This window comes from Typopeltis vanoorti, chromosome 8, assembly GCF_054136105.1.
Source record: "Typopeltis vanoorti isolate ZY-2024b chromosome 8, IOZ_Tvanoo_1.0, whole genome shotgun sequence".
Classification (NCBI taxonomy): domain Eukaryota; kingdom Metazoa; phylum Arthropoda; class Arachnida; order Uropygi; family Thelyphonidae; genus Typopeltis; species Typopeltis vanoorti.
This window is the reverse complement of record NC_143556.1, coordinates 4556452-4583153: the sequence shown is the minus strand read 5'-3', so window position 1 is coordinate 4583153 and position 26702 is coordinate 4556452. Positions and strand designations below refer to the sequence as shown.

The 26702-nt window shown below is 38.8% G+C and overlaps 1 protein-coding gene across 1 annotated transcript in view; it reads left to right on the top strand.

The window, feature by feature from the left end:
- The window catches only part of LOC150103690 (complement factor B-like), a 271622-nt gene that overhangs the window by 30870 nt on the left and 214050 nt on the right, over positions 1 to 26702 (top strand). The window contains exons 3-4 of the mRNA XM_090396496.1: positions 6199 to 6393; positions 21858 to 22031. Of these exons, the coding sequence (XP_090252622.1) occupies positions 6199 to 6393; positions 21858 to 22031 (369 nt within the window). The remainder of the gene's footprint in view (positions 1 to 6198; positions 6394 to 21857; positions 22032 to 26702) is intronic.

Here is a 26702-nt window from a genome sequence, read left to right as displayed (position 1 = left end):
CTTACTGCGACTCATACAGCATTTTCTACTACTCCGAGCGAACTAGAATCATTTAAATATGAAGGTAATTTTTGATTTTTTGAAGAATATGAAATGCATTATTTCAGATTCATATTTCAGAATATGAAATTAACATGTGATGTTGGAAATTGGCATGTGTGCATGGTGTACACAACACACCCAATCAGCAGACCATTCTTCTGCTGTTCATCAGACCACTTGAAACATATTTGACATACCTCTGCTCACTTCGAAATGATTTTCTTTTTCAAGCAGGAAGAAAGGCTACGAACACTGCACCTCTTCCATGGGACGGAAGGAGAGACTTGCGCCTTCAGTACTTGAAGGATGCAAAACTATTGCTAATCATCGACGACAGAATAAAGGGAAAATACTGAATAACGACACTGCATTACTGATGGATAAGATAAGACCGGCAATTATTACTATTACTATTATTACGGGCAACTCCAGGGAGTCATTAGACTCATCGAGGGAGGCCCCAAATCATATTCATCACAACTATTTGACATTCATACAGTATCTATCATACCTCGCCTTAAACTCATTCACTGTCACAGCATCCACTACAGACTCAGGGAGCGCATTCCACTCATTCACTACTCTAAAAGTAAAGAACCCAGCTCTAACACCTTTACTAACCACACTTTTGCCCAGTTTCCATGGATGTCCCCTGGTCCTCCCACAACCAGCCCTGTTCTCAAAAATATCTTCTGAATTAATTTTATAGAAACCCTTCAGTAATTTGAATGTCTCAATCATATCTCCCCTCCTCCGCCTATCAACCAATTTTTGCAACCCACAAATCCTCAACCTGTTCTCATACGGTTCATTCCACAGACCTGCTATCATCTTGGTCACTCGCCTCTGGATCCTCTCCACCTCCTCCCCATCAAGAAGAAACCTAGGTGACCAAATCTGAGCACAGTAGTCTAGATGGGGTCTTATCAAGGCTCGATAGAGAGGAACAATAACCTTCTTGTCTCTACTTGTCAACGTATTCTTCAGCAACCAAGTGATTTGATGAGCTGTTTTGGTCACTTTTGCAATGTGCCCCCTAAATTTCAATTCCTTATCTACCAACACTCCTAAATCTCGTGCCTCATCAATTTCCTGGAGCAGGGTTCCACCAATGCAGTAAACTGCCTCCAATATTTTCACCCCAAAATGCATAACCTTACATTTTGCCACATTAAACTGACATCCATTCTCCTTAGCCCATACCTCCAATCTATCCAAATCATCCTGCAAAATTTTGACGTCATCTGCATTCACTATTGCCATACCCAACTTCGCATCATCCGCAAACAAATGAACTGTTCCTCTCAGATCATTTCCTATATCATTTATGAACAAATTAAACAGCAGTGGTCCAAGAACAGATCCTTGTGGTACACCACTAGTCACAGGCCGTCTTGTGGACTCTACTCCCGAGTAAACCACTCTCTGATATCTCTCCGTCAACCACCCTCCTATCCATCTCACCAACCCTATGCCCATTCCCATACGCTGCAATTTACTGATTAGAATTCCATGTGGAATCCTGTCAAAGGCCTTGGCAAGGTCCAGTAGAATCACCGTAAACCCATTACCCTTATCCAGTTCAGCCGTCACTGTGTTATAATACGTGAGCAAGTTACTGAGGCATGACCTACCCTTCACAAAACCATGCTGTCCCCGATACAGTATCCCATTTTCTTCTATCCCATCTTGTATTTTCCTCTTGACTATTTTCTCTAAGACCTTGACAATGATTCCTGATATGCTAATCGGTCGGTAATTTACAACAGCAGTCTTGGAACCACCTTTATGCAGTGGAACTATTTTCCCCTCTTTCCACCCGCTCGGGACTAACCCAGACCCGAGACTCAAATTAAACAAAATGGTCAAGGGTACTGACAATTCTTTAGCTGCTTCTCGTACAACACGAGCTGGTATACCATCCAATCCCACAGATGTATTGACATTGAGGTTATGCAATAGACTACTCACCTCCACTTCATTAACCACAATTCCCGCATAATCTACTGGTTTCTTCGTTTCTGCAATGTCACCACCTGGATGATATACTTTTGCAAAGTGCTCACTCAGTAACTCAACTATCTCAACTGATTCAGTTACCTCCCTACCATCGGCATTCTTTAAAATCAATCTGCCATGTACATTTTTCCTTTTACTTGCTACATATCTAAAAAACTGTTTAGGATTCTCTTTAGCCTGCATGGCCAATGTTCTTTCGTAATCCTTTTTTGCATTTCTTACCACACTCGTCACCCTTCTGGCCTGCGCTTTATACCGTTCATGTGCCTGCCGGTCACCCTTCTCCTTAAATTCCCTCCATAGTTGTTTCTTTTTTTGCAACTCAAGCTTAATGGTGTTATTCATCCATTTAACCCCTACTTGATTTATTATTCGGACTCTAGGTATACAGTCAGCCATTGCTTCATGCAAGCACTTCTTAACTACCTCCCATGCACTATCAACTTCTAGTCCTTGCAGTTGTACATGCCACGGCACTGAACCAATCAAACTCCTAAGCTTGTCATACTTTCCCGCCCGATAATTCCACATGTACCCTGTCTTAATTGAAAATTCTACACCTTTAGCCACCTCCCAAGTTAAGACCCTATGATCACTCTCACCGATTGGTGGCAATGTGGTCATATTTGTTACAGCCAAATCCTCAGATGTAATTACTAGGTCAAGCACTCTCTGACCCCTAGTATTTTCCATTACATGCTGTCGCAGATAGTTATCCCTTAATAACCACATAAAATCCAGTTCCTTCCTCCCGTGTGTCCTCTCCTCACTCCAATCAATGCGACCATAGTTGAAATCTCCCATAATAATCACCCTCCTTCCACCCATTTCTTCTATTTGCTTGTGCATACTGTCACCACCATCTTTTCCATCCCCTGGTCTATAGCAGCACCCAATTGTATATTTAGTTCTGCTAGCCACAATCTCACACCAAATGGCCTCAAATGTGCTCTTTTCTCTATCCTGCAATTCAACTTCTATTTTCCTTGGCTGGAGCTCATCAGCTATCATCAACAATACTCCTCCCCCCATTTTATTCTTTCTGTCATTCCTGAACACACTATACCCATCACATTCAATCCCACTAGTTATATCATCTACAGTCAGCCATGTTTCACTAATACCTATAACCTGTGGTCTGGAAGTGCCAACCATGGCCCAAAACTCTTCCTTCTTGTTCCTAATACTCCTAGTATTAGTGTACATGAATTTAAGACCCCCATTAGCCCCAACCCTACCTTGATGCCTTATATTAACTATCCCACTCTGATTTGTTGTCCTTATTTGCTCTGGCATATTATATTCATTCTTACATTCAACTGCCTCCATAAGGACTGTATCTCTACCCCCCCCCTAACAAATCTAATTTCCCTGAATTTGCACATCCACTACATTCAGCAACACTTTCTCAAGTCTTCTTACACCGTAACCATTCAAATGCAAGCCATCCATCTTATATAGATCCTTTTGCCCATCAAACTCACTCCACACATCCACAAATTCCACACCACTCGTCATACATAACCCACGCATAAAGTCATTTGCAATTATAGCCCTCCTTTTAAACATTTCACTGTCATACCGTGGCAAAAGACTAATCATTCTAACTCTCTCACTCTTTTCTTTTGCTACCTCAAACAATTCATTCAGGTCTTCTATCATTTCCATTTTATCTCCTTTCAAATCATTCGTACCTGCCACAACAATCATTTCTTTCACCCTTTCCTTTTGCTCTCTAATAGAAGCAGTTACGTCCTGTATGGTCGCACCAGGTTGGTACGATTTTGTCAAATCCTCTACTAACACACCTCGTACTAACGAGTCTCCATACAGCACTCTATCCTTCATTTTGTTCATGTTCACATTCATACGTCTATTTTTCCTGTCATACCTTTTATTATTGGTTGGTTCATTCAGTCTACTTTTGTTCATGCACTCTAGCTGCTGTTTTGCTCTTTCTATCGCACTATTCAACAACGCGATCTCACTCAAGGCTTACTAGAAGAAATTAATTCAACCAATCGCATTATCGAATGGTCAACTGTTACGTCACACTTCTTACTTTTCAAAGTTTGAGAACTAAATCAAGGAAAAATCATGGCCGTGTTTTAATGGGCAAGTCTGTCATGCTAAAGTAGAGACATGGACAGGAGAAGAAGAAGAAGAGATGCCAGCACAGTTTTTACCCCTTTTCAAATACAGAACACTCTTCAGACACAAGAGTTGTGTAGCTCAGTGGAAGTGGCATTTGCACTCCATGCGCTTAACCATCCGAAGGAAGACCTAGGTTCAAATCGGCCGTTTCCCGGCTTAGTCAATCTCTGGTACGGGCAGAGATCGACTAACTTCAAAATCGCTTTGTACCCATAGTTACCCGTCTGTAATGTCTTTACCAATCCATTGAAACTGGAGACCTCTAAAATCCCAATCGGCATTGCATAATTATTACTTACCCAAGCTCGTTTATCACAGGGGTGGCCAGACATATTCTTGATTTCATCCTACCTGATATCTCCAGTTTCCCCTGTTTGGCACTACCACACTCTACCTAAACAACACTTTCTCCAAACATTTAACTCCAAAAGCATTTAAATATAGTGAGTCAAGCATATATCTGTCCTTTCTTCCATGAAATTCACTGCACGCACATCATCAATAGCATCCGAAGATATATCTATGACCGAGGTAGGCATTCTGTCCAATTGGGGAGACTTTCCATGCGGTGTTGTTCTGGGAAGTTGCCAAACATCTGGAGTTCACTGTCAAGAAGGGGTCTATGTCCAACTGTAAGGCTGGTGATTATGAAAGACTCAGGGGTCATCTTGGAACAGTGTCATAGCTTGAGAAGCTACAATGAAAGAATGTCAGTAGTGCAAGCAAGTGATCAGCGATTGCTTGAGAGTAGCATCATCAGACTGCATACCCGACGTCAGGAAGATAAACCAAGTAGGAATTAACTGAATGAGGAGGGATGTAAAGCAAGAGCTGCAAAAAAAAGAAAAAAAAAAGAAGAAAACATTGAGAAGGAAATATAGAGAAAAAAGTGATCAGCATACTCATAAGCAGTACGAAATGCAAACAAGAAGGGTGACTAGTTTGTAAGGAAAAAGAAATCAGACTATGAGAGAGAATTAGCTAAACAGGCCAAAGCAAACAAAACAGAGGGTTTTTTTTCGTTACGTAGCAAGTTAGAGGAAAAATGGCTTTGGTAGGATTAAACAATTCTCGTGTTAGGAAGGCGCCTAAAGCAAACGAAATGGTTGAGTTGCTGAGTGATGTGATCATTTTGCAAAGGTGGATCATCCATGTGGTAATTTTGCAGATGCTGATGTTACAGAGATCCATATCAACATTTAGGTAGATGAACAAGAGGTATTAGCATATTAAAAATATGAATGTGAACACAGCAGTAAGACTGGATGGCATGTCATTCCGTGTGCTTCGTGAATGCCACTGATGAAGTTGTTTAATCTAAGTCTCAGATCTGGCAGGGTTCCAAGGGCACCATTGCATAAAGGTGATTCGAAGACAGCGGTAGCAAACAACAGACCAATTAATATATCAAGAATGGTTTTTAAAATATTAGAAAAGTTGGCAAAAGATAAAATACAACAGAAACAGTGAGTGGATAGGGATGCGTGAAAAATCTGTGAAAAATAGTCAAAGAATTAGGGGCCATCCATGTAAGTTGTGTAAGAGTGTTGTTAGTGGTGAGGTGGGGAGGATCACGTTTTTTGCGTGGAGAGTGGTGATGGATTGCCAGAATTGTTTGTAGGTTCCCTGATGGTGAATGGATTCGAGAGGAGGTGCGATAAGGTTTTTGTGTATTTGATGGTTGATTTGGGTCTCCCATGATGAGTCTCCAGACTCCATGGAGATGCCTTAAAGTAGTAGTAGTAGCAGTAGTAGTAGTAGTAGTAGTAGTAGTAGCGGTAGTAGTAATAATAATAATAATAATAATAAATCCCCACAGCGTTAATAAGTAACCAAATTAGTTTTTTCCCCTACCCGCCTAACAGTGTTTGCATTTTGTTGGTGTTATCTGACTTCTGTCATTGTTTTCGATATTTATTTTGTGTATTTCAGTTTTGTGTATTTCAGTTTTGAATACCGAACTTTTAATTTTTCATCTTGCAGCGCTGTTGTGTGAAAAGCCCCAAAGTCCAGAAAACGGGGTTTTTCAATTAAAGTCAACTAGAAGGACTGTCGGCTCCTACAGCTGGCATTACTACACCGCTAAGTTTCGCTGTCATGAGGGTTATGAACTTCAAGGAAGTCCGGCAACCACGTGCATAGAAGGAAATTGGACTCACGAATTTCCGGTGTGCGAAAGTGAGTAATGAAGAGACTTTTTATTGTGTAGCCTTTGAGAAACAAGTGCTTATTTCTTAACCAGCTGTTCTGTCTATTATTGCTTTGTCTGCGCGATGTGAATAGTACCATGTGGTGATCTTGCTAGTGTACACAGTTTATTGTCTGCACCTGCAAAAAGTTTCTCTTTACTTTAAACGAATTTTTCAAAGAATCAAGAAAGCAAATAAATGATAAGAATAAATAAAAGAAAGTAAAGTAATAAAGTCGGTTTATTATTTAATTACAGAGTCAATCTTAAGTGAAGTAGCGTGAGATCTAGAGATAAAAAAAATGAATAAAAATAATAAAGGGAGGGAGGGATTTAGTTCTAAGTAAATCATTTATATACGAGTTCTATTTTAATCATTTATATACGAGCTCTTAAGTTTTCTGTAGTTCGTACCCTCTCTTTCTCCCTCCGTATGAAACCGGCTAACTTACCTTTATTCGAAAGCCACCAGATAAAGGTTCCTCACGTAATAGACGGGAATCAAACCCAGGTCTTTCCGACCAAATAGCTTCATTATGCAGAATGGGCTACGGAAGCTCTTCCGAGAATGTTAAAATGCTGTCTCTCTTAAAAAAAATAATAATAATTAAGTATAATTCTACAATTTTGGGGGGGGAATTCAAATTTTACTAAAAAAATTGTTTCTTTGTGGGATAGCATCGTTCTCGTTATATTTGAAAAGTTTGAAGACTTTTCAAACTTTTTGAAGACAAGCTGACAGCTGGTCTTCATCCTTCGAGCCTTGCTTGTGCTCAACATTTGCTTCTCAAATTGAACCCAAGGCTGATTCCTGACAGAGTATGGCAGTAAACTGCCGCCATATTGAACCCCCACACCGTAATTTAAAAATGCAAAATGTGAGGATATACCGAGAACGATTCCATCCCACAAAGAAACAATTTTTTGAGTAAAATTTGAATTCCCCCCCCCAAAAAAATTGTAGAATTATACTTAATTATTTTTTTTTTTAAGAGAGACAGCATTTTAGCATTCTCGGAAGAGCTTCCGTAACTCAGTCGGTATAATGAAGTTATTTGGTCGGAAAGACCTGGGTTTGATTTCCGTCTATTATGTGAGGAACCTTTATCTGGTGGCTTTCGACTAAAGGTGAGTTAGCCGGTCTCATACGGCGGTAGGGTTTTTTTTCTCCACTGGAAAAAGAAAAGGTAAACCGGCGTCGGAGTAAAAAGCCTCAAACTCCCCCCCCCCCCCCAAAGGGACAACGGAGAAAGAGAGGGAACTTCATTTATTTATTTATTTCGTGTACGAACTACAGAAAACGTAAGAGCCTCGTATATAAATGATTAAAATCATACATTTAGAAGAATAGACATTAAAAAAAAAGAATAACATAAAATGCTACTTGTATAAAATATTACGCAAAAAAAATAATAAATTACAAATTTCACTCATCCAGTGATTAATATGCTTTAAAGCTGTAGGCGTAGGTTTCTGTGGTTTAGCTGTTCATAAGAAAGATTCCGGTATTGGACCACATGTTTATTGAGATAAATAACAATAAATAAAAAACAAACCCGACAAGTTTCGTAAGTCGTTTGACTTACATCTTCAGGGTTAGTTACCTTTGACAGGTAACTAAAAGTTAAAACAATCAAAAATAAAAAAAAAAACTTTTTTTTCTTAATCAGTAACGAATTTATTAATAAATAAATTTACATATTAAAAATTGCTCTATTAAAAATATTTCATCCTCACCACGAACAAACACCAATAATAAAAGTTTCTTATCAATAGCAATGACAAGCGCAAACGAATATCGGCGTTAGATCGCAGTGCATTTGTTTCGTAATCATAAGTATTAATCGAACAATTCCAATTATTAACTATTCAATCAATATCGAAACATAAGCTGTAGAACATGTTGTATTGCATTTATGTAATGTTGTAAGCATTGTTATTATTTATAAACAAAAACAAATTTAAATTTTTTTCATTTTTTTCTTGGGGTTCTGCAGTGTCACACTGCTTATGTACTGGACTTGGGTATATTTTTTATCAATGCTGACCAAACTTCGTGTAGAATTAGGCCCTGGTTTTTGTTGCATTGCGTTGAAATTCTAAGCATGTTTGCAGCTTCTTTAAATTTCCTTATGTAACAATTTTTTCAATGTAAGACGTGTTTGTTTTTTGTCAGAGTACATTATGGCCGGTGGAAGTTGTATGGTATGCTAGGCCTGATTTGTGTTCTGTTCTTTTTTGCACGTCATTTTGGTGTTCGTTCATATGAAATTCCCCTGATCTCCCCGTCTGGCCTGCATAGCAGATGCCACAGGAACAATGAATTTCATAAACACCTTGTTTTTTTTAAAGGATGATGTGGAGGTTTTTGGGGATGTAGAAATATTGAAATTTTTTCCAGCGGTAGAAAAGCAACTTTGATGTTATGTTTGTTTAGTAATTTGGTCATTTTGTCTGTAACATTCTTCTATGGAAGCGTGATTGCTTTTGTGAGATACTTGTGAGGATTTTTTGATTGTCTTAGGTTCATAACCATTTTTATTATTATTATTCGTGACACCTCCAAGGAGTCCGAAGAGTCATCGCGGGAGGACACCTATTGTACAACTGTCTCCACCACTACACCGAACCTCTACTACCAATCAACTCCATCAACTCCATCTACCGTCCACCACAAGTAGTATTTTTTGTCTGTAAATTACATGTGTTCTGAAGGGCTGATTTGTCTGTATGCGGGATGAAAAATCCGAGTTTCCAGGAGAAAAACCCTGCTATCTCTGTATGAGATCGGTTAACTCATTTTCTTTGAGGATCTGTGTTAATTATTGTAATTCTTCATTTCTCTGTTTTTCTGTGCTGGAAATATTATAAGCTCTGTCCCTCAAGGTTTTAATTAAACCTTTTTTCTTTCTTTCTTTTTCTTTCTTTTTTTTTTTTTTTTTTTGAGAGGGGTGGTTGAGGCCACATTAAGAAGTCTTCCTGTGTTGGTAGGTTTTCTAAAGATGGAGATGGATAATTTATTATCTTTTTCATTAACTTCTATTAGGATATCAAGAAAGGGTAGTTTTTTATGTTCTTGTTCCAAAGTAAATTTTATGTTGTTGTGTATATTATTCAGGTAATCTTTGAAATAAGTTAGTTCCTCTGTTGTTCCTGGCCATATGGTGAAATATCGTCTACATAGCGTAGCCAGATTTTCGGTTTTTTATGAGAATCATTTATAGCATTATTTTCAAAATGTTCCATATGCAGGGTGTTCGGGATAAATTTGACATATTTATAATTAATTATATTTTTCCGTAAGTTACATGTATTAACACACACTTCTCTTCATTTAAAAGTTTGGACCCTTCTTCATTCATATACAAGATGTCAGAAAGAATGGATAGCTGGAACCCACCTGAATCATGGAAGAGAATAACTTGTATCATGATGATTCGTGCCCGCCATCAAAATAAGGATATTACGACTGCTGCCCAATGCTCCCTGAATACAGTAAAAACAATCAGGCATGAACTAGAGACTTGCAATGGTGACTACGAGGATGTAGCAAGAAGAAAGATCCCTAGCAGACGATCTGATTGCGTTCGTACAGCAGAATTCCTCGCAAATCTGCAGGAACAGGTGTTGAAGAACCCTGGCATTGGAATTCGGGCTTTGTTCGTGGAGTTGCTAACTGTAGTCAAGCCCTGGATAACAAGGGTAGCCAATGGTAGGCTGTATGTATGGCAGCAGGATTCGGCCCCTTGCCACACCTCTGGGAAAAGTCAAAAATGGTTGTCTGAAAATTTCTACGACTTCACCAGTCCAAATGTTTGGCCTCCAAACTCCCCAGACCTTAACCCCATGGATTATTTTGTATGGGGCGCAGTTGAAAAAGACACCAATCGCACTTCCAGTAATACAAAAGCCCAGTTAATGGATAAAATTAAAACAGTTTTTGCGGCCCTTCCCAGGGAGACTGTAGCATCAGCTTGTTCGAGGTTCCGAAGCAGAATTGAAGCTGTGATCGATGCTAATGGTGGTTATTTTGAGTAAATCTTGTTGATAGTATTGTAATTAACTCTGCCTGTAATGTTTTTTTGTCAATTCATTAAATTTAATAGATATAAAGAAGATTTTCTTTTTCCTTACGAAACTGTCAAATTTATCCCGAACACCCTGTATAGGTTAGCTAAAGCCAGGGAGGGAGGGGGGGACGGAGCCCATAGCCAGTCCTTCTTTTTGTTCCTAAAATTTGTCTTGATATATTAAAAAAGTATTTTTATGCAATGTTTATAAAGATCTACGATGTACGGAGGAAAAAAGTCTTAAAGGAGATTCACTGTTTCATTTCTGGGAACGTTAGTAAACAGGCTAATTACATTCAAACTTGCTAAGATGTCTGAAGGTCCTATGCATATATCCTTTATCTTCTCAATCAAATGCGTTGGAATTTATAAAATGGTGTTGATGTTTATAAAATTCATTGTTCCTGTGACATCTGCTGTGTAGGTCAGATGGGAAGATCAGGGGAAATTCGCATGAACGAACACCAAAATGACGTGCAAAAAAAAAAAGAAAAAAAAGATAGCACAAAGCAGGCCTAGCATTCCATACAACTTTCACCGGCCATAATGTACTCTGGCAAAAAGCAAACATGTCTTACATTGAAAAAATTGTTACTTAAGGAAATTTAAAGAAGCTGCAAACATGCTTAGAATTCCAACGCAATGCAACAAAAACCAAGGCCTAATTCTACGCCAAGTTTGATCAACATTGATAAAAAATATACCAAGTCAGACCTCGGACAATGTGAATGTGAACAACAGAACGTGACAGCATTCAGCATTGTTCAAACTTAGCATTGCACTGAATCTGCATTCGGATATTAATTTAAAGACGGCCACAACTGCATAGAATGAACTACTTTGAGTAATTTCTCATTTGTTTGTTTTAACTTTTAGTTACCTTTGATAAAGATGTGGTGCAATTACCAGAAACTTTCTTATGATACTTTAAAGCTGTTTCATTACACTGTATTAAATCTTCTCGGGTACATATATTATTAATGCCTATTAGGCAGCATTGCAGAATATGGTTTGTGCTTCACCACACGAACAGCTGTCATTGTCTGTGTAGCTCCACCTGCCCATTCTGGATCAAAGTTTATTTCATCTTTGCCAGTCTAGATGAAGGCCAGAAGGAAGAGCTTCGTTTAAGTTCAGCGCCTCTAGAGATTGTGCTTGCCATATGTTTGAACTTTTATGGAATCAACTTGTAGCTCTTATGGAATCAACAACGGTTCCACTGACTGAGTAAAACTTTTCTTTGATCTTGCAACATGTCCATACAAAGTATGCCGTTCAACATTTAGTTGTTGTTTCAGCTCAAATTTACTCTGCGAGGAGGTGCAATACCAGATAGTGAGTATAGATTGTCATGTTTTGTAGGCTATAGGCAGCTGGTAATGTGCCGACATGTTTCGTTAGGAACCTTGTCAATAATTTTTACATGTGACGATCTTTCTCAAACAGGACTGACACACCCGGCTGTCGAAAAGCAAAGTACCAGTGTAGAGTTGCTCAGGACTTGTGGACTCGTACCCTACCGAGATGATGTTAATCCGCGCAAAATATTATTACGTCTTTTCTATGTGTCGCTTATAATTTAAAATCCTATCGTAACATCTAGATAAGATGGATATGGATAATTGATCAGTTTCACACCATTCCATTCTATATTCAACTCTCTCCTCGCCTCCCTATTATCGAGATGGAAAAGAAACATTTGGATTTTACTGGGATTTGATTTCAGTTGGTTTTCCACACACCCTCTGTCCAAAAATAAACGAAATTTTCGGAAATAGAAGAAACTAGTGGTGTCCCCTGTTGTATATTTTTGTTATTGAATGCGGCAACCTTCATTAGTGTTGTGTCAACTGTTTATGACATTTGTTTCATTAGAAGCCGAGTTATAGTGCCAAGAGTGACAGCTTGTTTTGACGAACGGTCGACCGTCACGATATTCATGCCGTATGCGACGAATTCTCGCTATCAATCGCTTCAAAACTTCGAGATAAAACTCACCATTGACCGTTTGGCCAGGCGGAACGAATTCTTTGTGGATAATTCCCTTGGAATCGTAGAAACAAATCAGCATTGTCTTTACTTTTGACTTCTCCAAGCGACTTTTTTTCGGATGCCCTCTTCTGGTGGTCTCCACTCAGCACTCTGGCACTTTGTTTTGGGCTCATACTTAAAACACCACGTTTCGTCACCAATAACGATCGTTTGAAGGAAGTTTGAGTCCTTGCGAGCAGTAAGGACCTTGCAGTGTTCAATTCGATACATTTTTTGGTCGTCGGTCGTGGGGAACAAATTGTGAATTCAATTTACGAATGCCCAAACTCTTGGGTCTTGATTTTGGAATCCCCAATTCATCTTCAATCACTCTCACAGACGATTACGTGATTTCTTTCATGAAATCACGTACTTTTTGGATGTTAACTTCGCTCAGTCCAGTTTTGGACGGCCCGGCTTTTTGTTGTCTCACGACCATTTGAAATCGCTTAAACCACTCTTGAACTTGAGTACGGAATAAGCATTCATTATCTTATGCTTTTCGAAGCATTTGATGCGTTTTGGTAAAACGTTTACCAAGTTTAATACAAAAGTCAATAGCAACTCTTTATTTAAAACTCATTTTCCGATGGTTCGTCAAAACACACTGTCACTCTTGACTATAACTCGGCTTCTAATGAAACAAATGTCATAAACAGTTGACGCAACACTAATGAATGGTGCCACTTTCGACAAAAAAATACAACAGGTGGCGCCACTAGTGTCTTTTTTTTTTTTTTTTGAAAATTTCGATTTCTTTTTTGGACGGAGGGTGTAGTAAGCTGTAAGGGCTTCTAATTCTTGTGTGACTGCTTTTAAGTGTTATCAAAGGATTTTGCTTGATGAGCTACTGCTCGGTGATCTGCATATAAGAAGATTCTTGACGGTGGGTTTATTGGTTAGAAATTATTACAACCTCAGAATACAAACATAATCATACGTTAATTGTAGGCTTCTGTTGGTGCTCGCAGTACCAGATTTATCACAGGCTGCAGCTTAAGCCCTGAGGATTTTAGGGGCCTCACAACTTTTACGAGGGTGATCTGTAAAGTTCCCGGCCTCGATCACAGGTGGAAACACTATCGTCAATTTGTTTTCCTACGTTGTAAGCATCCATGTGAAATTTCAAGTCATTTCGTCAAGTAGTTAGTTTTATACAGCTGTCCGAAGCAAAAGTGTTGTCTGTATCCCTTGAAATGGATAAAATTGAGTTTCGTACGGTTATAAAATTCTTTGTAAAAGAAGGTTTAATGACAAAAGAAATTCATTCGAAGTTCATAAAATTTTATGGGCACTCTTCTCCTTCGTTTTCGGCAATTAAGAAATGGGCTGTCGAGTATAAACGTGGCCGTACTAGCTTTGAAGATTATCCACATTTTGCGCGTCGATTTATTACTATGGATGGGACTTGGATTCACCATTACATACCATAATCCAAACAGCGTCGAAATAGTGAACAAGGACGTCCAAAAAGTGTAACAACACCCGAAATCATTGACCAAGTGCACGATATGGTATTGGATGACCAGCGAGTCAAAGTGCGTGAAATTGCTGAGACTATAGGCATTTCCAAAGAAACGTGTAGGACATATCTTGCATGAAGAATTGCAAATGAAAAAGCTTTGCACAAGATGGGTACTTCGCTTGCTCACACCAGATCAAAAGAGCACTTGCATGAAAATCTCTGAAGTGCTTGAATAATAATAACAAGAATAAAATTAATTTTGCACGTCGATTTATTACTATGGATGAGACTCGGATTCACCTTTACCCACCAGAATCCAAACAACAGTCAAAACACTGGATAGAAGCCGGTTGTTCAGCGTCAAAGGAGAGAAAGTCGGTTCCTTCAGCAGGAAAGGTCATGGCATCGGTGTTCTGGGGGTGCTAAAGGCATTTTGTTTATTAATTATCTTGAAAAGGATAAAACAATAACCGGGATATATTTCCATCTTTTAACCAGACTAGATGAAAAACGTCGTGAGAAAAGACCTGGTTTGCAGAAGAAAAAAATCATCTTTCATCAGGACAATGCACCTGCCCACAAAGGTGTTTTGGCAATGGGAAAATTAAGGGATCTGCACTATGAATTGTTGGAACATCCACCCTATTCCTCAGATTTGGCTCCCTCTGACTTCTATCTCTTCCCAAAACTAAAACTCTTCCACTGGTCAGCATTTTATTTCAAATCAAGAGGTGATTGCAGCTGTATAGTGAAATCATATATCATTATTTAATTTTGATATTTTACTAAAGTATGAATAAAGCATAGCTTGAAGTTTTGCATCCCTCATGGCCTAGGCAAACTACCATTTAGGTAGTTTGCCTAGGGCACAAGGGCTAGTGCCTTGTGCCCTAGGCACTACCATTTAGGCAAAGTAGGCAACCGCCTAGTTTGCCTAAATGGTAGTGCCGTCCTTGAGTATAGAAGAATTAGCGAACATCATGCAGTGTGCCAAATTTGGATGATGATAGAAGTATTGAAATGAAACACGATGTCTGAATTCTTCGCTGGTAAACAGAGAATTGTATTCTATATGTTCTAAGAATTTCTGTTTTCTAGAATTGCATCATATTGAAATATTAGAAGTAACTGAAGTGGATGTATTTACAATAATAAGTACTCTTGATGTCAGCAAGGCTGTGGTGGAAGTTTTACCCCACTTGGTTAGACTATAAATTATATATTTACTTTAATCCTTTATCCAAGTGTAAGCAAACAAAGTTTGTGCCTAAAGTATCTTCAGGACTGAAGCAACACATGGTAAAGGTGGACCAAGCTCTCATCACTCCTTGTCTCAGTATCTCCCATAATGCAAAGCAAATCTCCTTGCGGACATACATGATGCTATGCATTCAGGGAAGGGCCACTACCCAGACCCGTTTTGACCTTTATTGAGGTTTCATCAGTGGGAGCTAGACTCAGAGGTGGTGATACCAAGGTGGAAGCAATGAAGTCATCTTTACCTGGCCCTTCCCTGAAAGCATAGCATTATACATGTCTGCAAGGAGGTGTGCTTTGCATTATGGGTGATATTAAGACAAGAAGTGATGAGAGCTTGGTCAACCTTTACCATGAGTGGCCTCAGTCCTGAAGATACTTCAGGCGCAAACTTTGTTTGTTTACACTTGGATAAAGGATTAAACTGAATTTATTATAGTCAAACCAAGTGGGAAAAAACTTCCAACATCTTTCTCTAAATCCAGAGTAATTTAATAATAAGGTGAGACACCTTTTGGCAACTCGTATATGTAAAGATGACTTCTCCATTGCTTCCATCTTGGTATCACCACCTCTGGGTCTGGCTCCCACTGATGAGACCTCAATAAAGGTCGAAACCGGCAATAGCGAATTCTCCATGCTTGCTGCGCAAACTCATTAATTGAGAAAGAAGTAATATTTATTTGTTAATAAATGCATGCATTTACATGAAAGGAAGAAATAGTGACAATAGTTATGAGGCAGTGTGGTGTAACATGGAGGTTGAGAGGAAGACATATTTAGCTGGATGTTGCTATAGGCCTGGGAATGTGGAAGGAGGTGATGAAGAAACGTATAAACAACTTAGATTGGTGAATTAATTTTTCGAGTTCTTGAGAGATAATTATCTCAGGCAGCACGTAAAAGAGAGCACACAAGGATCGAGAGTTCTAGATCTAATCATTTCATCAGAGGATGTGATTGTGAGAGGGGGTTTCAAACTTTCCTTCAGTTGGTGAAAGCTAGTCATATCCAGACTTTTGTCAGGAAAGGATATATGTGGAATTATAAGACTGGTTATTATTACAAGCTTAGGAGACAGCTTGGAGTTATAACATGGAACAAGGAGTTGAGTTGGTAAGGAAATAATTCTTGCATGGCAACTGACAAAGAAATACATAACAGTATCAATGTGTGAATGCATTCCGAAAGCCAAAAGGCTGAATAAGGTAGGTGTAAAATAGACGGATGTGGAGCTTAAGCACGAAATCTGGAAAAAAAGAAAATTCTTTAGAGTAAGTACAAGAAGAATAATGGTAATAATGAATAATCATTCACATGAAGAGTATAGAGAACAAGCCAGGAGAGTGACTCAGTTAGTAAGGAAAACAAAAGTAGAGTATGAGCAGAAATTGACAAATCAGACAAAGAAAAACCCTAGAGAGTTTTTTAGACATGTAGCAAGTAGAAGAAAGAATGATCTCAGTAAGATGAAGTTAAGGGATGAAAGTGGTAGAATGGTAACTGCTGCAGAAGACATTGTTGAGGTATTCAGTGATCAATTTATAAGGGTGTTTCATCAGGGTGGAGTCAGGAGGAAATTAAAAGTGTAGAGGTCATAGGAGGGGATGGCTTAATTGTGAGTGAGCAGGAAGTATTTGAGAAAATAAATAACCTTGATGTCAATAAGGCAATAGGATTTCATGATATATCACCATGCATCTTAACCACCTTACCGGCTATTATAGATCAAATACGCATCCTCATACGCTTCGTATCCATCATATATTTCAATGTAATATCAATGGTATTACAATTTCAATATGCACTTTGCATCCATGGAAACATGGACATATATATATACGTCCTGGCCAGTAGCGTGGTTAAGGGAATGTTCCCGGGAATGGCAGCAGCATTGGCATACCTGTTTAATAAGAGTCTTACAACAGCACAGGTTCCAAGGGAGTGGAAGGAGGGTAAAATTGTTCCACGGCATCAAGGTGATAATAAGGATGTAGCTTCAAATTATAGGATGATCTACATATCTGGGGGGTTGTGGTGAAGGTCCTTGAGAGATTGGTGTAGGATACAGAAATGGGTTGAAAACAGCATTATTTTCTGTGGTTATAAGCATGGGTTTGTTAAGGGCGATCATGTTTCACTAACTTACAATGTGTTATAACAAGGTGACAAATACTTTGGACAGGGGAGATGCATATACAGTGGCGCACTTAGATTTTGTAAAGGTTTTTGATGGACTGCCACATGACAAGCTCTTAAATAAATTGAAACAGATGGGATCGGATAGCAGACTTCTGAGTTGGATCACTGACTGGCTGTCAGATAGACATCAGAAAGTTGTATATGGGGGTGCAGTATCCTGAAAGACAAAGGTCAGTAGTGGTGTGCTACAGGGGTCAGTTTTGGGACCATTGTTGTTCATCTGTATGTTAATGATATTGGGTTCGGTTTAACTAGTGATATGCAGCTGTTTGCAGATGACGCAAAACTGGGGAGAACCATGCAGAGTCGAGTCGATGTTGTGGCCTTACAAGAGGATTTGAATAAATTGCATGAATGGACAGGTAAGTGGAACTGGGAGTTCAGTATTGCAAAGCGTAAGGTTTTGAGATTTGATAAGCAACAATGGGATGCAAAGTATACACTTGGTGGGGAAACTTTAAATGGAAGTAGAGGAAATGAGAGATCTAGGAGTGATGTGGACAAGGACCTGAAATTCATAGGCCACACTGCACAAGTTGTGAAAACATCACATCGGATAATGGCAATCAATGATGCGGAGGACTCTGACATGCAGAAATAGAGAGGTTATGATTCCATTGTATGAGGCCTTGATCTTGCCTTATATGGAATAATGTGCACAGATTTGGTTGCCAGGTTTTCATGGTGACGAGGATATGGTGGAAAGGGTTCAGAGAAGATGCACAAAAGTAGTCAGTGGTCTTTGGAATGTGGACTATGAGGACAGATTGAGAATGTAAGTTGCAGAGCCTCATGAATAGGAGGAAGAGGGGGTTTATCGGGTTGGCATGGAAGAGATTTTTCATAGAATGGGAGAGGAGAGTAGAACAATAGGCCACATCTGAAAACTGTATAAGGAGTGAACCTCCTCCTTATACAGAGTGGATGTAAGTGGAATGCATTGCTTGGGTGTGTTGTGGGTATCACGGTTAGATGAGCATTGTGGGCAATAGTGTGTACCTCCCATTATGGGTCTCTGACTACTGGAGGTCAAATGTTAATAATAATATATTTTGTTTTTATATATATATATAGTTCCACTGCATAAAGGAGGTTCCAAGACTGCTGTTGTAAATTACCGACCGATTATTATATCAGGAATCGTTGTCAAGGTCTTGGAGAAATTAGTCGAGAAAAATACAGAATTGGATAGATGAAAATGGGATACTGTATGGGGGACAACATGGTTTTGTGAAGGGTAGATCGTGCCTCAGTAACTTGCTCATGTTTTATAACACAGTGACAGTTGAACTGGATAAGGGTAATTGGTTTACAGTGATTCTACTGGACCTTGCTAAGGCCTTTGACAGGATACTGCATGGAATTCTAATCAGTAAACTGCATCATATGAGGATGGATATAGGGTTGTGAGATGGATAGGAGGGTAGTTGATGGAGATATATAAGAGAGTAGTTTATTCAGGACTAGAGTCCAAAAGATGGCTTGTGACTATTGGTGTGCCGCAGGGTTCTGTTCTTGGACCACTACTTTTTAATTTGTTCATTAACGATATAGGAAAGAATCTGAGAGGAAGTGTTCATTTGTTTGCTGAGGATGCAAAGTTGGGTAGAGCAACTGAGAGTGCACAGGATGTCAAACTTTTGCAAGATGATTTGGATAGTTTGGAGGCCTGGACTAAGGAAAATGGATGTCAGTTTAATGTGGCAAAGTGTAAGGTTATGCATTTTGGAGTGAAAAGATTAGCAGCAGTATATCACATTGGTGGAACCATTCTCCAGGAGATTGATGAGGTCAGGGATTAGGGAGTGTTGGTGGATAGGGAGTTGAAGTTTAGGGGACACATTGCAAAAGTGGCTAAATAAGCTCATCATATCACTTGGTTGCTGAAAAATATTTTAACCAGCAGAGACAAGTTATTGTTCCTCTCTATCGAGCCTTGATAAGACCCCATCTAGACTACTGTGCCCTGATATGGGTGTCAGGGTTTCTTCTTGATGGGGAGGAGGTGGAGAGGATCCAGAGACGAGTGACCAAGATGATAGCAGGTCTGTGGAATGAACCTTATGAGAACAGGTTGAAGATTTGTGGGTTGCAGAAATTGGTTGATAGGTGGAAAAGGAGTGATATGATTGAGACATTCAAATTACTAAAGGATTTCTATAAGATTAATTCAGAAGATATTTTTGAATAGGACTGGTGGTATGAGAACTAGGGGCCATACATGAAAGCTGATCAAGAATGTGGTTAGCAAGGGTGTTAGAGCTAGGTTTTTTACTTGGAGAGTGGTGAATGAGTGGAATAAGCTGCCAGAGTTTGTTGTGGGTGCCATGACTGTGAATGAGTTCAAGGCGAGGTATGATAGATACTGTGTGAATGTCGAATAGTTGTTCTTGACATGATTTTACGGCCTCCCTCATTGAGTCTGTCGACTCCCTGGAGTTGCCTGTAATAATAATAATAATTATTATTATTATTTTCCAAGACCTCATGGAGTCAAAGACTCATCTGGGAGGTCCTTTTATCACACACACACACATCTCATCATACCGTGTCTTAAACACACTCAAACTCCTTGCAGACCCCACACTCTCAGGCAAGGCATTCCAATCTTTATAAAGTTTCCAGGGATGACCTCTGGTTCTCTCCTGATCTCCCACTATTCTCTGTAGAACTTCTCCACCACTGATCTTATAACAACCCCTCACCAATAGGTTTCTGTCATATCTCCCCTCTACCTTCTCTCCGCCAGACTCTGCAAATTAGAGCTTCTCAATCTTTCCTCATACTCAACATTCCAGAGGTCAGAGACTACCTTAGTCGGTCGCCTTTGGACCCTTTCCAACATCTCTTCATCCTTCTGAAAACCCGGTGACCAAATCTGGGCATAATAGTCCGTGTGTGGCCTAATCAAAGCCTTATACAATGGAACAAGAATTTCCCTACTTCTACATGTCAGTGTCCTCTGCATCATTCCCTGAAGTCTTTGTGTTGTCTTCACAAGTTTGGCGATGTGTCCCCTAAATTTTAGATCCTTATCCACTATCACCCCCAGATCTCTTATTTCCTCTACCTCCAACAATATATTCTCACCAAGCATAAATTCTTCATCCAATCTTTGTTTTCCAAATTTTAAAACCTTGCATTTTGCATCATTGAACTCACATCCCCATATGCTTGCCCAATCACTCAATTTATTCAAGTCTTCTTGCAAGGCCACAGCATCTTCACTACTTTTTATGGTTCGTCCCAACTTTGCATCATCTGCAAACAACTGAATATCTTTATCCAAATCTTCACCAATATCATTAGTATACAAGTTAAATAGTAATGGCCTAAAACAACCCCTGAGGCACTCCACTAGTGACTTTCCTTTTCCTGGATATCGCACCCCCCATACACAAATTGTTGATACCTATCAGATAGCCAGTCTCCAATCCAATGCACTAATCTAATATCCTCAACTTATCATGAGGTACTCTATCAAAAGCCTTTGTGGAATCCAAGTATATTACTGTGTATCCTTCTCCTCTGTATAAGGGAGCAGTCACTTTATTGTAATAAGATAGTAGATTACTAAAACATGACCTCCCTTTAGCAAATCCATGCTGTCCATCAAAGATTATACCATTGTTGTCAACCCAACTCTGGATTCTAGTTCTCACAAGCTTCTCGAACAACTTAACCACAACACCTGACACAGAGATAGGCCTATAGTTTGATGCTTGAGTTCGATCACCTCCTTTATGAAGTGGCACAATCTTGCCCTGCTTCCACTCTTTAGGAACTTGACGAAGTGCAAGAGTTGTATTAAAAAAATATGTCAAGGCAGGTGTCAACTCTCTGGCACATTCCTTCAGAATATGCGGATATATATATTATCAAGTTCCACAGCCTTATTTACATCTAGTTTACTCAACTCCCCAAACACGTCTTACTCACTTACAGTCAGTCTCTCCTCCCCATCATCAACTGCTCTCAATCTCTCCATGAAGTCACATTCACAAGATTGAAAGATCTTTATTAACTGCTCATTAAGTATCTCAACCACATATTCTGCAACAGCTGTCTTTTTACCATTCATTCTTCCATGATCATTCTTTCTTTTGCTGGCTACATATCGAAAGAACTCCCTAGGATTTTTTTTGGCTTTATTAGCTAACTGCTGTTCATACCTCTCTTTTGCTACTCTCACCAACCAAGTCACCCTCCTTGCCTGGTCTTTGTAGACCTCATGAAATTGGTTACTTCCACTTCTTTTATGCTGCTTTCACAATGCCCTTTTTCTCTGTATCGCATGCTTAATCTCTTTATTCATCCATCTCACACTTACCTTATTTAACCTTCTCACCCTTGGAATACATTTAGATATATATATATATATATAATAATGATATATATTGTTTTTCTTTTTCTATTTTTCATTATTTAGAAATCAAAGAATGTGAAGATCCTGGCACTTCTGTAAATGGCAATAGACAAGGGTCATGCTGTTTATCAGGATCCAAACTGCATTTTAATTGTGATGATGAATTTGAGCTCAGTGGTTTTCAAGAAATCTCATGTATAAATGGACAATGGTCTGATCCTAGACCACGTTGTAAACGTAAGTATCTATCAATGTACAAAAAAATTTGTCTTTTTTTTGAATTTTTATCCCTCTCATTATCTTTTTATCGCTGTTATTATTACCTCACAGGTGTAAGGACTCATTATGAAAACTTAAAATAAGGAGGCTATTATTTTTCTTATAAGGCAATGATGCAGCCACATCTACATTGTATGAAAAGATAGCCTGGGTTTCTTGAGAATGTGGAACTTTTGAGAGGATCTAGTAGAAAGTGACCAAAATTGTGACTTGTAGCATGTTGACTAATGAGGATAGGTGAGTCACAAAGTTTAGTTGATAGGCTGAAAAGAGGGCATATGACAGAAACAGATAAATTACTAAAGGAATTTTATAGAGTACATTATAATTATTATTAGTAGTAGTAGTACTACAGCAACCTCCATAGAGTTGATATACTCATTGTGGGAGATCCACTATATATCTCTGGTATTGAACTCCAAACTCCTTAATTCTCCTAGCATTCACAATGCATTCTAGTAATGTGTTCCACTCACCAACCACTGTCTGTGTAAAAAAAAATCTACTCCTCATGCCATTCTACACCACAGCATTACACAACTTCTAGAGATGGTCTCTCTTTCCTCTGCCTTTCTACATATTAATTTAGTAAAATTAATATTTTTCCATTTTTCTCTATAGAAACAGTTATTTGCTATAGAGAAAAATGGAAAGAACACATACTAAGAATGAATAGAAGCGGAATACCTAAACAAATTCCAAATTACCACCCAAAAGGTACTCGATGCAGAGGAAGACCCTTAAAAAGATGGAATTGAGTCTGGAACAGGCCACTTGGCCTATAAGCCTGGAAAGGAAGAAGTAGAATTTAGTAAAATCATGTCATTTCTTTCCCAGCTATCCAACAAACTGCAGTCTCCCCATAACTAACATTCCAGACTTCTGATATTGCTTAGTCATTTGTTTTTAAACTCTCTCCAGTGTTTCTACATCACAGTGGAAATAAGGTAACATCAGTCATTTAGCTAGCACAATCAATAATTGGGCTAGATGTTATTCAGCACTCTGATTCTTTCACCACTTATCCTGTTGTATTATTTGTTTCCCTAGATATTGTACAGCATCATCACACCAGTACAATATACTGATAAAGTGCTTATTAAATAATGCCACTACATCCTTTTCCCTGGTCACTCAACTACCATAACCATCCACCAATGCCACCCTTTAAAAAACATCAGCTAACTCCTTTTATTCTTTCCTTATAAGGGAGTAGGCAAGGCCGTTTTAGATCTATCTAACTTTTGCAGACTGAATGGGCAGTTTGATCTGCTGCTTGCCCAAGGCTATCACTAATATAAATGCTGGCCTGGTTGGCTGAGTGGTTAGCGTATCCACTCTCCAGCCAAAAGGCTGTGGGTTCGAATCCTGCCATGAGCATGGATGTTTGTGATTGTCTGCGAAAATACAAGTGGTAGTGGTGGATGGTAGTGGCGTTGGTGTAGATCAGTGTTTCCCAACCTTTTTGATGTCACGGACCCCCTGTAGCAAATGTTAATGCACTGCGGCCCCATAAAATCCAAAATGGAAATTTTTTATATTTTACATATCATAAAATTGAAGTAATAAATTACAACTTTACAACACTAAATGTCATTTATGACAATGTAATACTGTTATAAATAGAGATATTCGGAAGAATATGAACATATCAATTAGGCCAGGTGTGAGCAAACATGATAAGATAAAGTTTAATGAAAATAAACTATCCTGCAGACCCCCTTTGAATTACTCACAGACCCCTGGGGGTCTGCAGACCATAGATTGGGAAACACTAGTGTAGATGATGATGATGCTAGTTGCGGTTTGTTGTAGTTGGTTGATTGAGTGGTGGAGACAGAGTTGTGGAATAGGTGCCCTCTCTCCATTAGTCCCTTAGACTCCCTGGAGGTGTCATATAATAATAATAATAAAATGACACACAGTAAAGAGATGGCTAACAAGTGCTGCCATCTCGTGGTCCCTAACGCAATATTTATGTCTGAAATGGTGTGGGTTGTGATTGATTTTCTTGAGTTTACGGGATGAATAACCCAAGTTTCCAGGAGAAAAAAACCTGCTTGCCTGTGCAAGAGATTGAAAAAAACTGGGGAACCAGTCGAAAAAAGGGTAGTTTGGCTGTGAGGAGTGCAAACATCACTTCCACTGAGTCTGCCACTCTTTAAGTAATTAATAATTACTTTAAGGGTGAAATTGGTGGCATGTTTGCCATATAGTGGAAGAATTATCTTGAATTATCTTTGGCCTAACTGTCCAGTCTTCTCTCATAGTGTACTTTTTGTTTCTTTACTATTCATGTCTCTTTTCCAAGTTGCATTTGATATTTTCATGCATCTGATCACTACCAGTTGTGATCTTGTACCTCCCCCCTATCATCCTTTTCCACTTTTTTGCCTAATTTTACTCTTCATCCATTTCACTGTTATTTACTTTATTTATTTGAGTAACTCTTGGTATGCATTGTAACTCTACATACATTTTTATGCCTTGTAAATCGATGTATATCCCTTCTTGACAGTTTCCCTTCCCTGTTTTACCATCTTCAAAACCAACTGGTGGAAGTGTTAATATCTCATTCACAACCACAGTCTATAAAGATATCACCTAATACAACATTGAACATCACTTCTTCCATCACATACTGCTTAAGATAGGTAATTCTCAGAAATTCAACAGATTTACTTTTCTTGTTGCTGTAAGCCATGTTCTCCTTCCCATTCACTTTCCTATAATCTACCATTAGGAATTGCACTCGTTTTTACATGCTCAACCAGTTTGCCTAAAGTAGATACTGAAGAAATGTTTCAATACATGACACGATAGGAAAATACCAGGAGTCGCTGCTGGAAGTTGTGTAACAATGTGGTTAACAAGGACATCAAGATCAGATTTTTTGAATGAGAATGGTGAATGAGTGGAATGGTTTCCGCAAGATGGTTATGAGTGATTTGTCAGTGAAAAAGGAAAGATATCATAAGTATTATGAAAAAGTGCATGAGAGTTAGCAATGCTTTTGACCAGGCTGTATAATTGAAGTGTCAGCTGTAGTTGATCCCATTACGTTACAAAGACTTGAAGACAGAGCTAGCAAATTATACCCTAATCTGTAATTCAGGATTAGGTGTTAAAGCATTAGAAAAGTTGACTGAGGGCAAAATTCAAGAACAAGTAAACAGAAATATGATGCTCTATTGAAGACCACATAACTTCATGAAGGGTAGATCTTGCCTTTGTAATTTATTATTATTACCCCAAGACCTCATGGAGTTAAAGACTCATCTGGGAGGTCCTTTTATCACACACGCATCTCACCATACCGTGTCTTAAACACACTCAAACTCCTTGCAGACACCACACTCTCAGGCAAGGCATTCCAATCATTCACAACTCTACACGAAAAAACCTGTTCTCACTCCCATACTCACACCCTCTTTATACAGTTTCCAGGGATGACCTCTGGTTCTCCCCTGATCTCCCACTATTCTCTGTAGAACTTCTCCACCACTGATCCTATAACAACCCCTTACCAACTTGTACATCGCTATCATTTCTCCCCTCTTCCTCCTGTTCACCAGACTCTGCAAATTACATCTTCTCAATCTTTCCTCATACTCGACATTCCAGAGGTCAGAAACTACCTTAGTCAATCACCTTTGGACTCTTTCCAACATCTCTTCATCCTTCTGAAAACCAGGTGACCAAATCTGGGCACAATAGTCCATGTGTCGCCTAATCAAAGCCTTATACAATGGAACAATCGTCTCCCTACTTCTACACGTCAGTGTCCTCCGTATCATTCCCAGAAGCCTTTGTGTTGTCTTCACAATTTTGGTGATGTGCCCCCTAAATTTTAGATTCTTATCCACTGTCACCCCCAGGTCTATTATTTCCTCTACCTCCAACAATATATTCTCACCAAGCATTCAATCTTTGTTTTCCAAATTTTAAAACCTTACATTTTGCAACATGGAACTTATATCCCCATTTCTGTGCCCAATCACTGAATTTATTCAAGTCTTCTTGTAAGGCCACAACATTTTCACTACTCTTTATGGTTTGTCCCAAATTTGCATCATCTGCAAACAACTGAATATCTCCATCCAAATCTTCGCCAATATCATTAATATACAAGTTAAACAGTAATGGCCCTAAAACAGACCCCTGAGGCACTCCACTAGTGACTTTCCATTTTCTAGATATTGCACCCCCATACACAACTTGTTGATACCTATCAGATATTACAGTCTTTTTTTTACAGTTTTTTTACTCACTTCCAGTCTATTTAAGTCCTCTTGCAAAGCTACATCTGCTCTATTTCTCATAACTTTCCCCAACTTTGCATCATCTGCAAACAACTGTATATTACCATTTAATCCCTTTCCAGTGTCATTTACATATAAATTAAACAACAACAACCCCAAAACAGACTCATGAGCATGTCACTAATTAATTTTCAATATTGAAGGTTTTTTCACTTGGTAATACTTTAATTTCAATACATAAATAGCAATATAAATATCAATTCTAGTGACCAAGCCAAGAGATATGCTTATCATTCAGATATATGCTCCTACAGAACAGAATGACGAAATAGATACTGATAACATGTATGATGAAACAGAGTGGTGT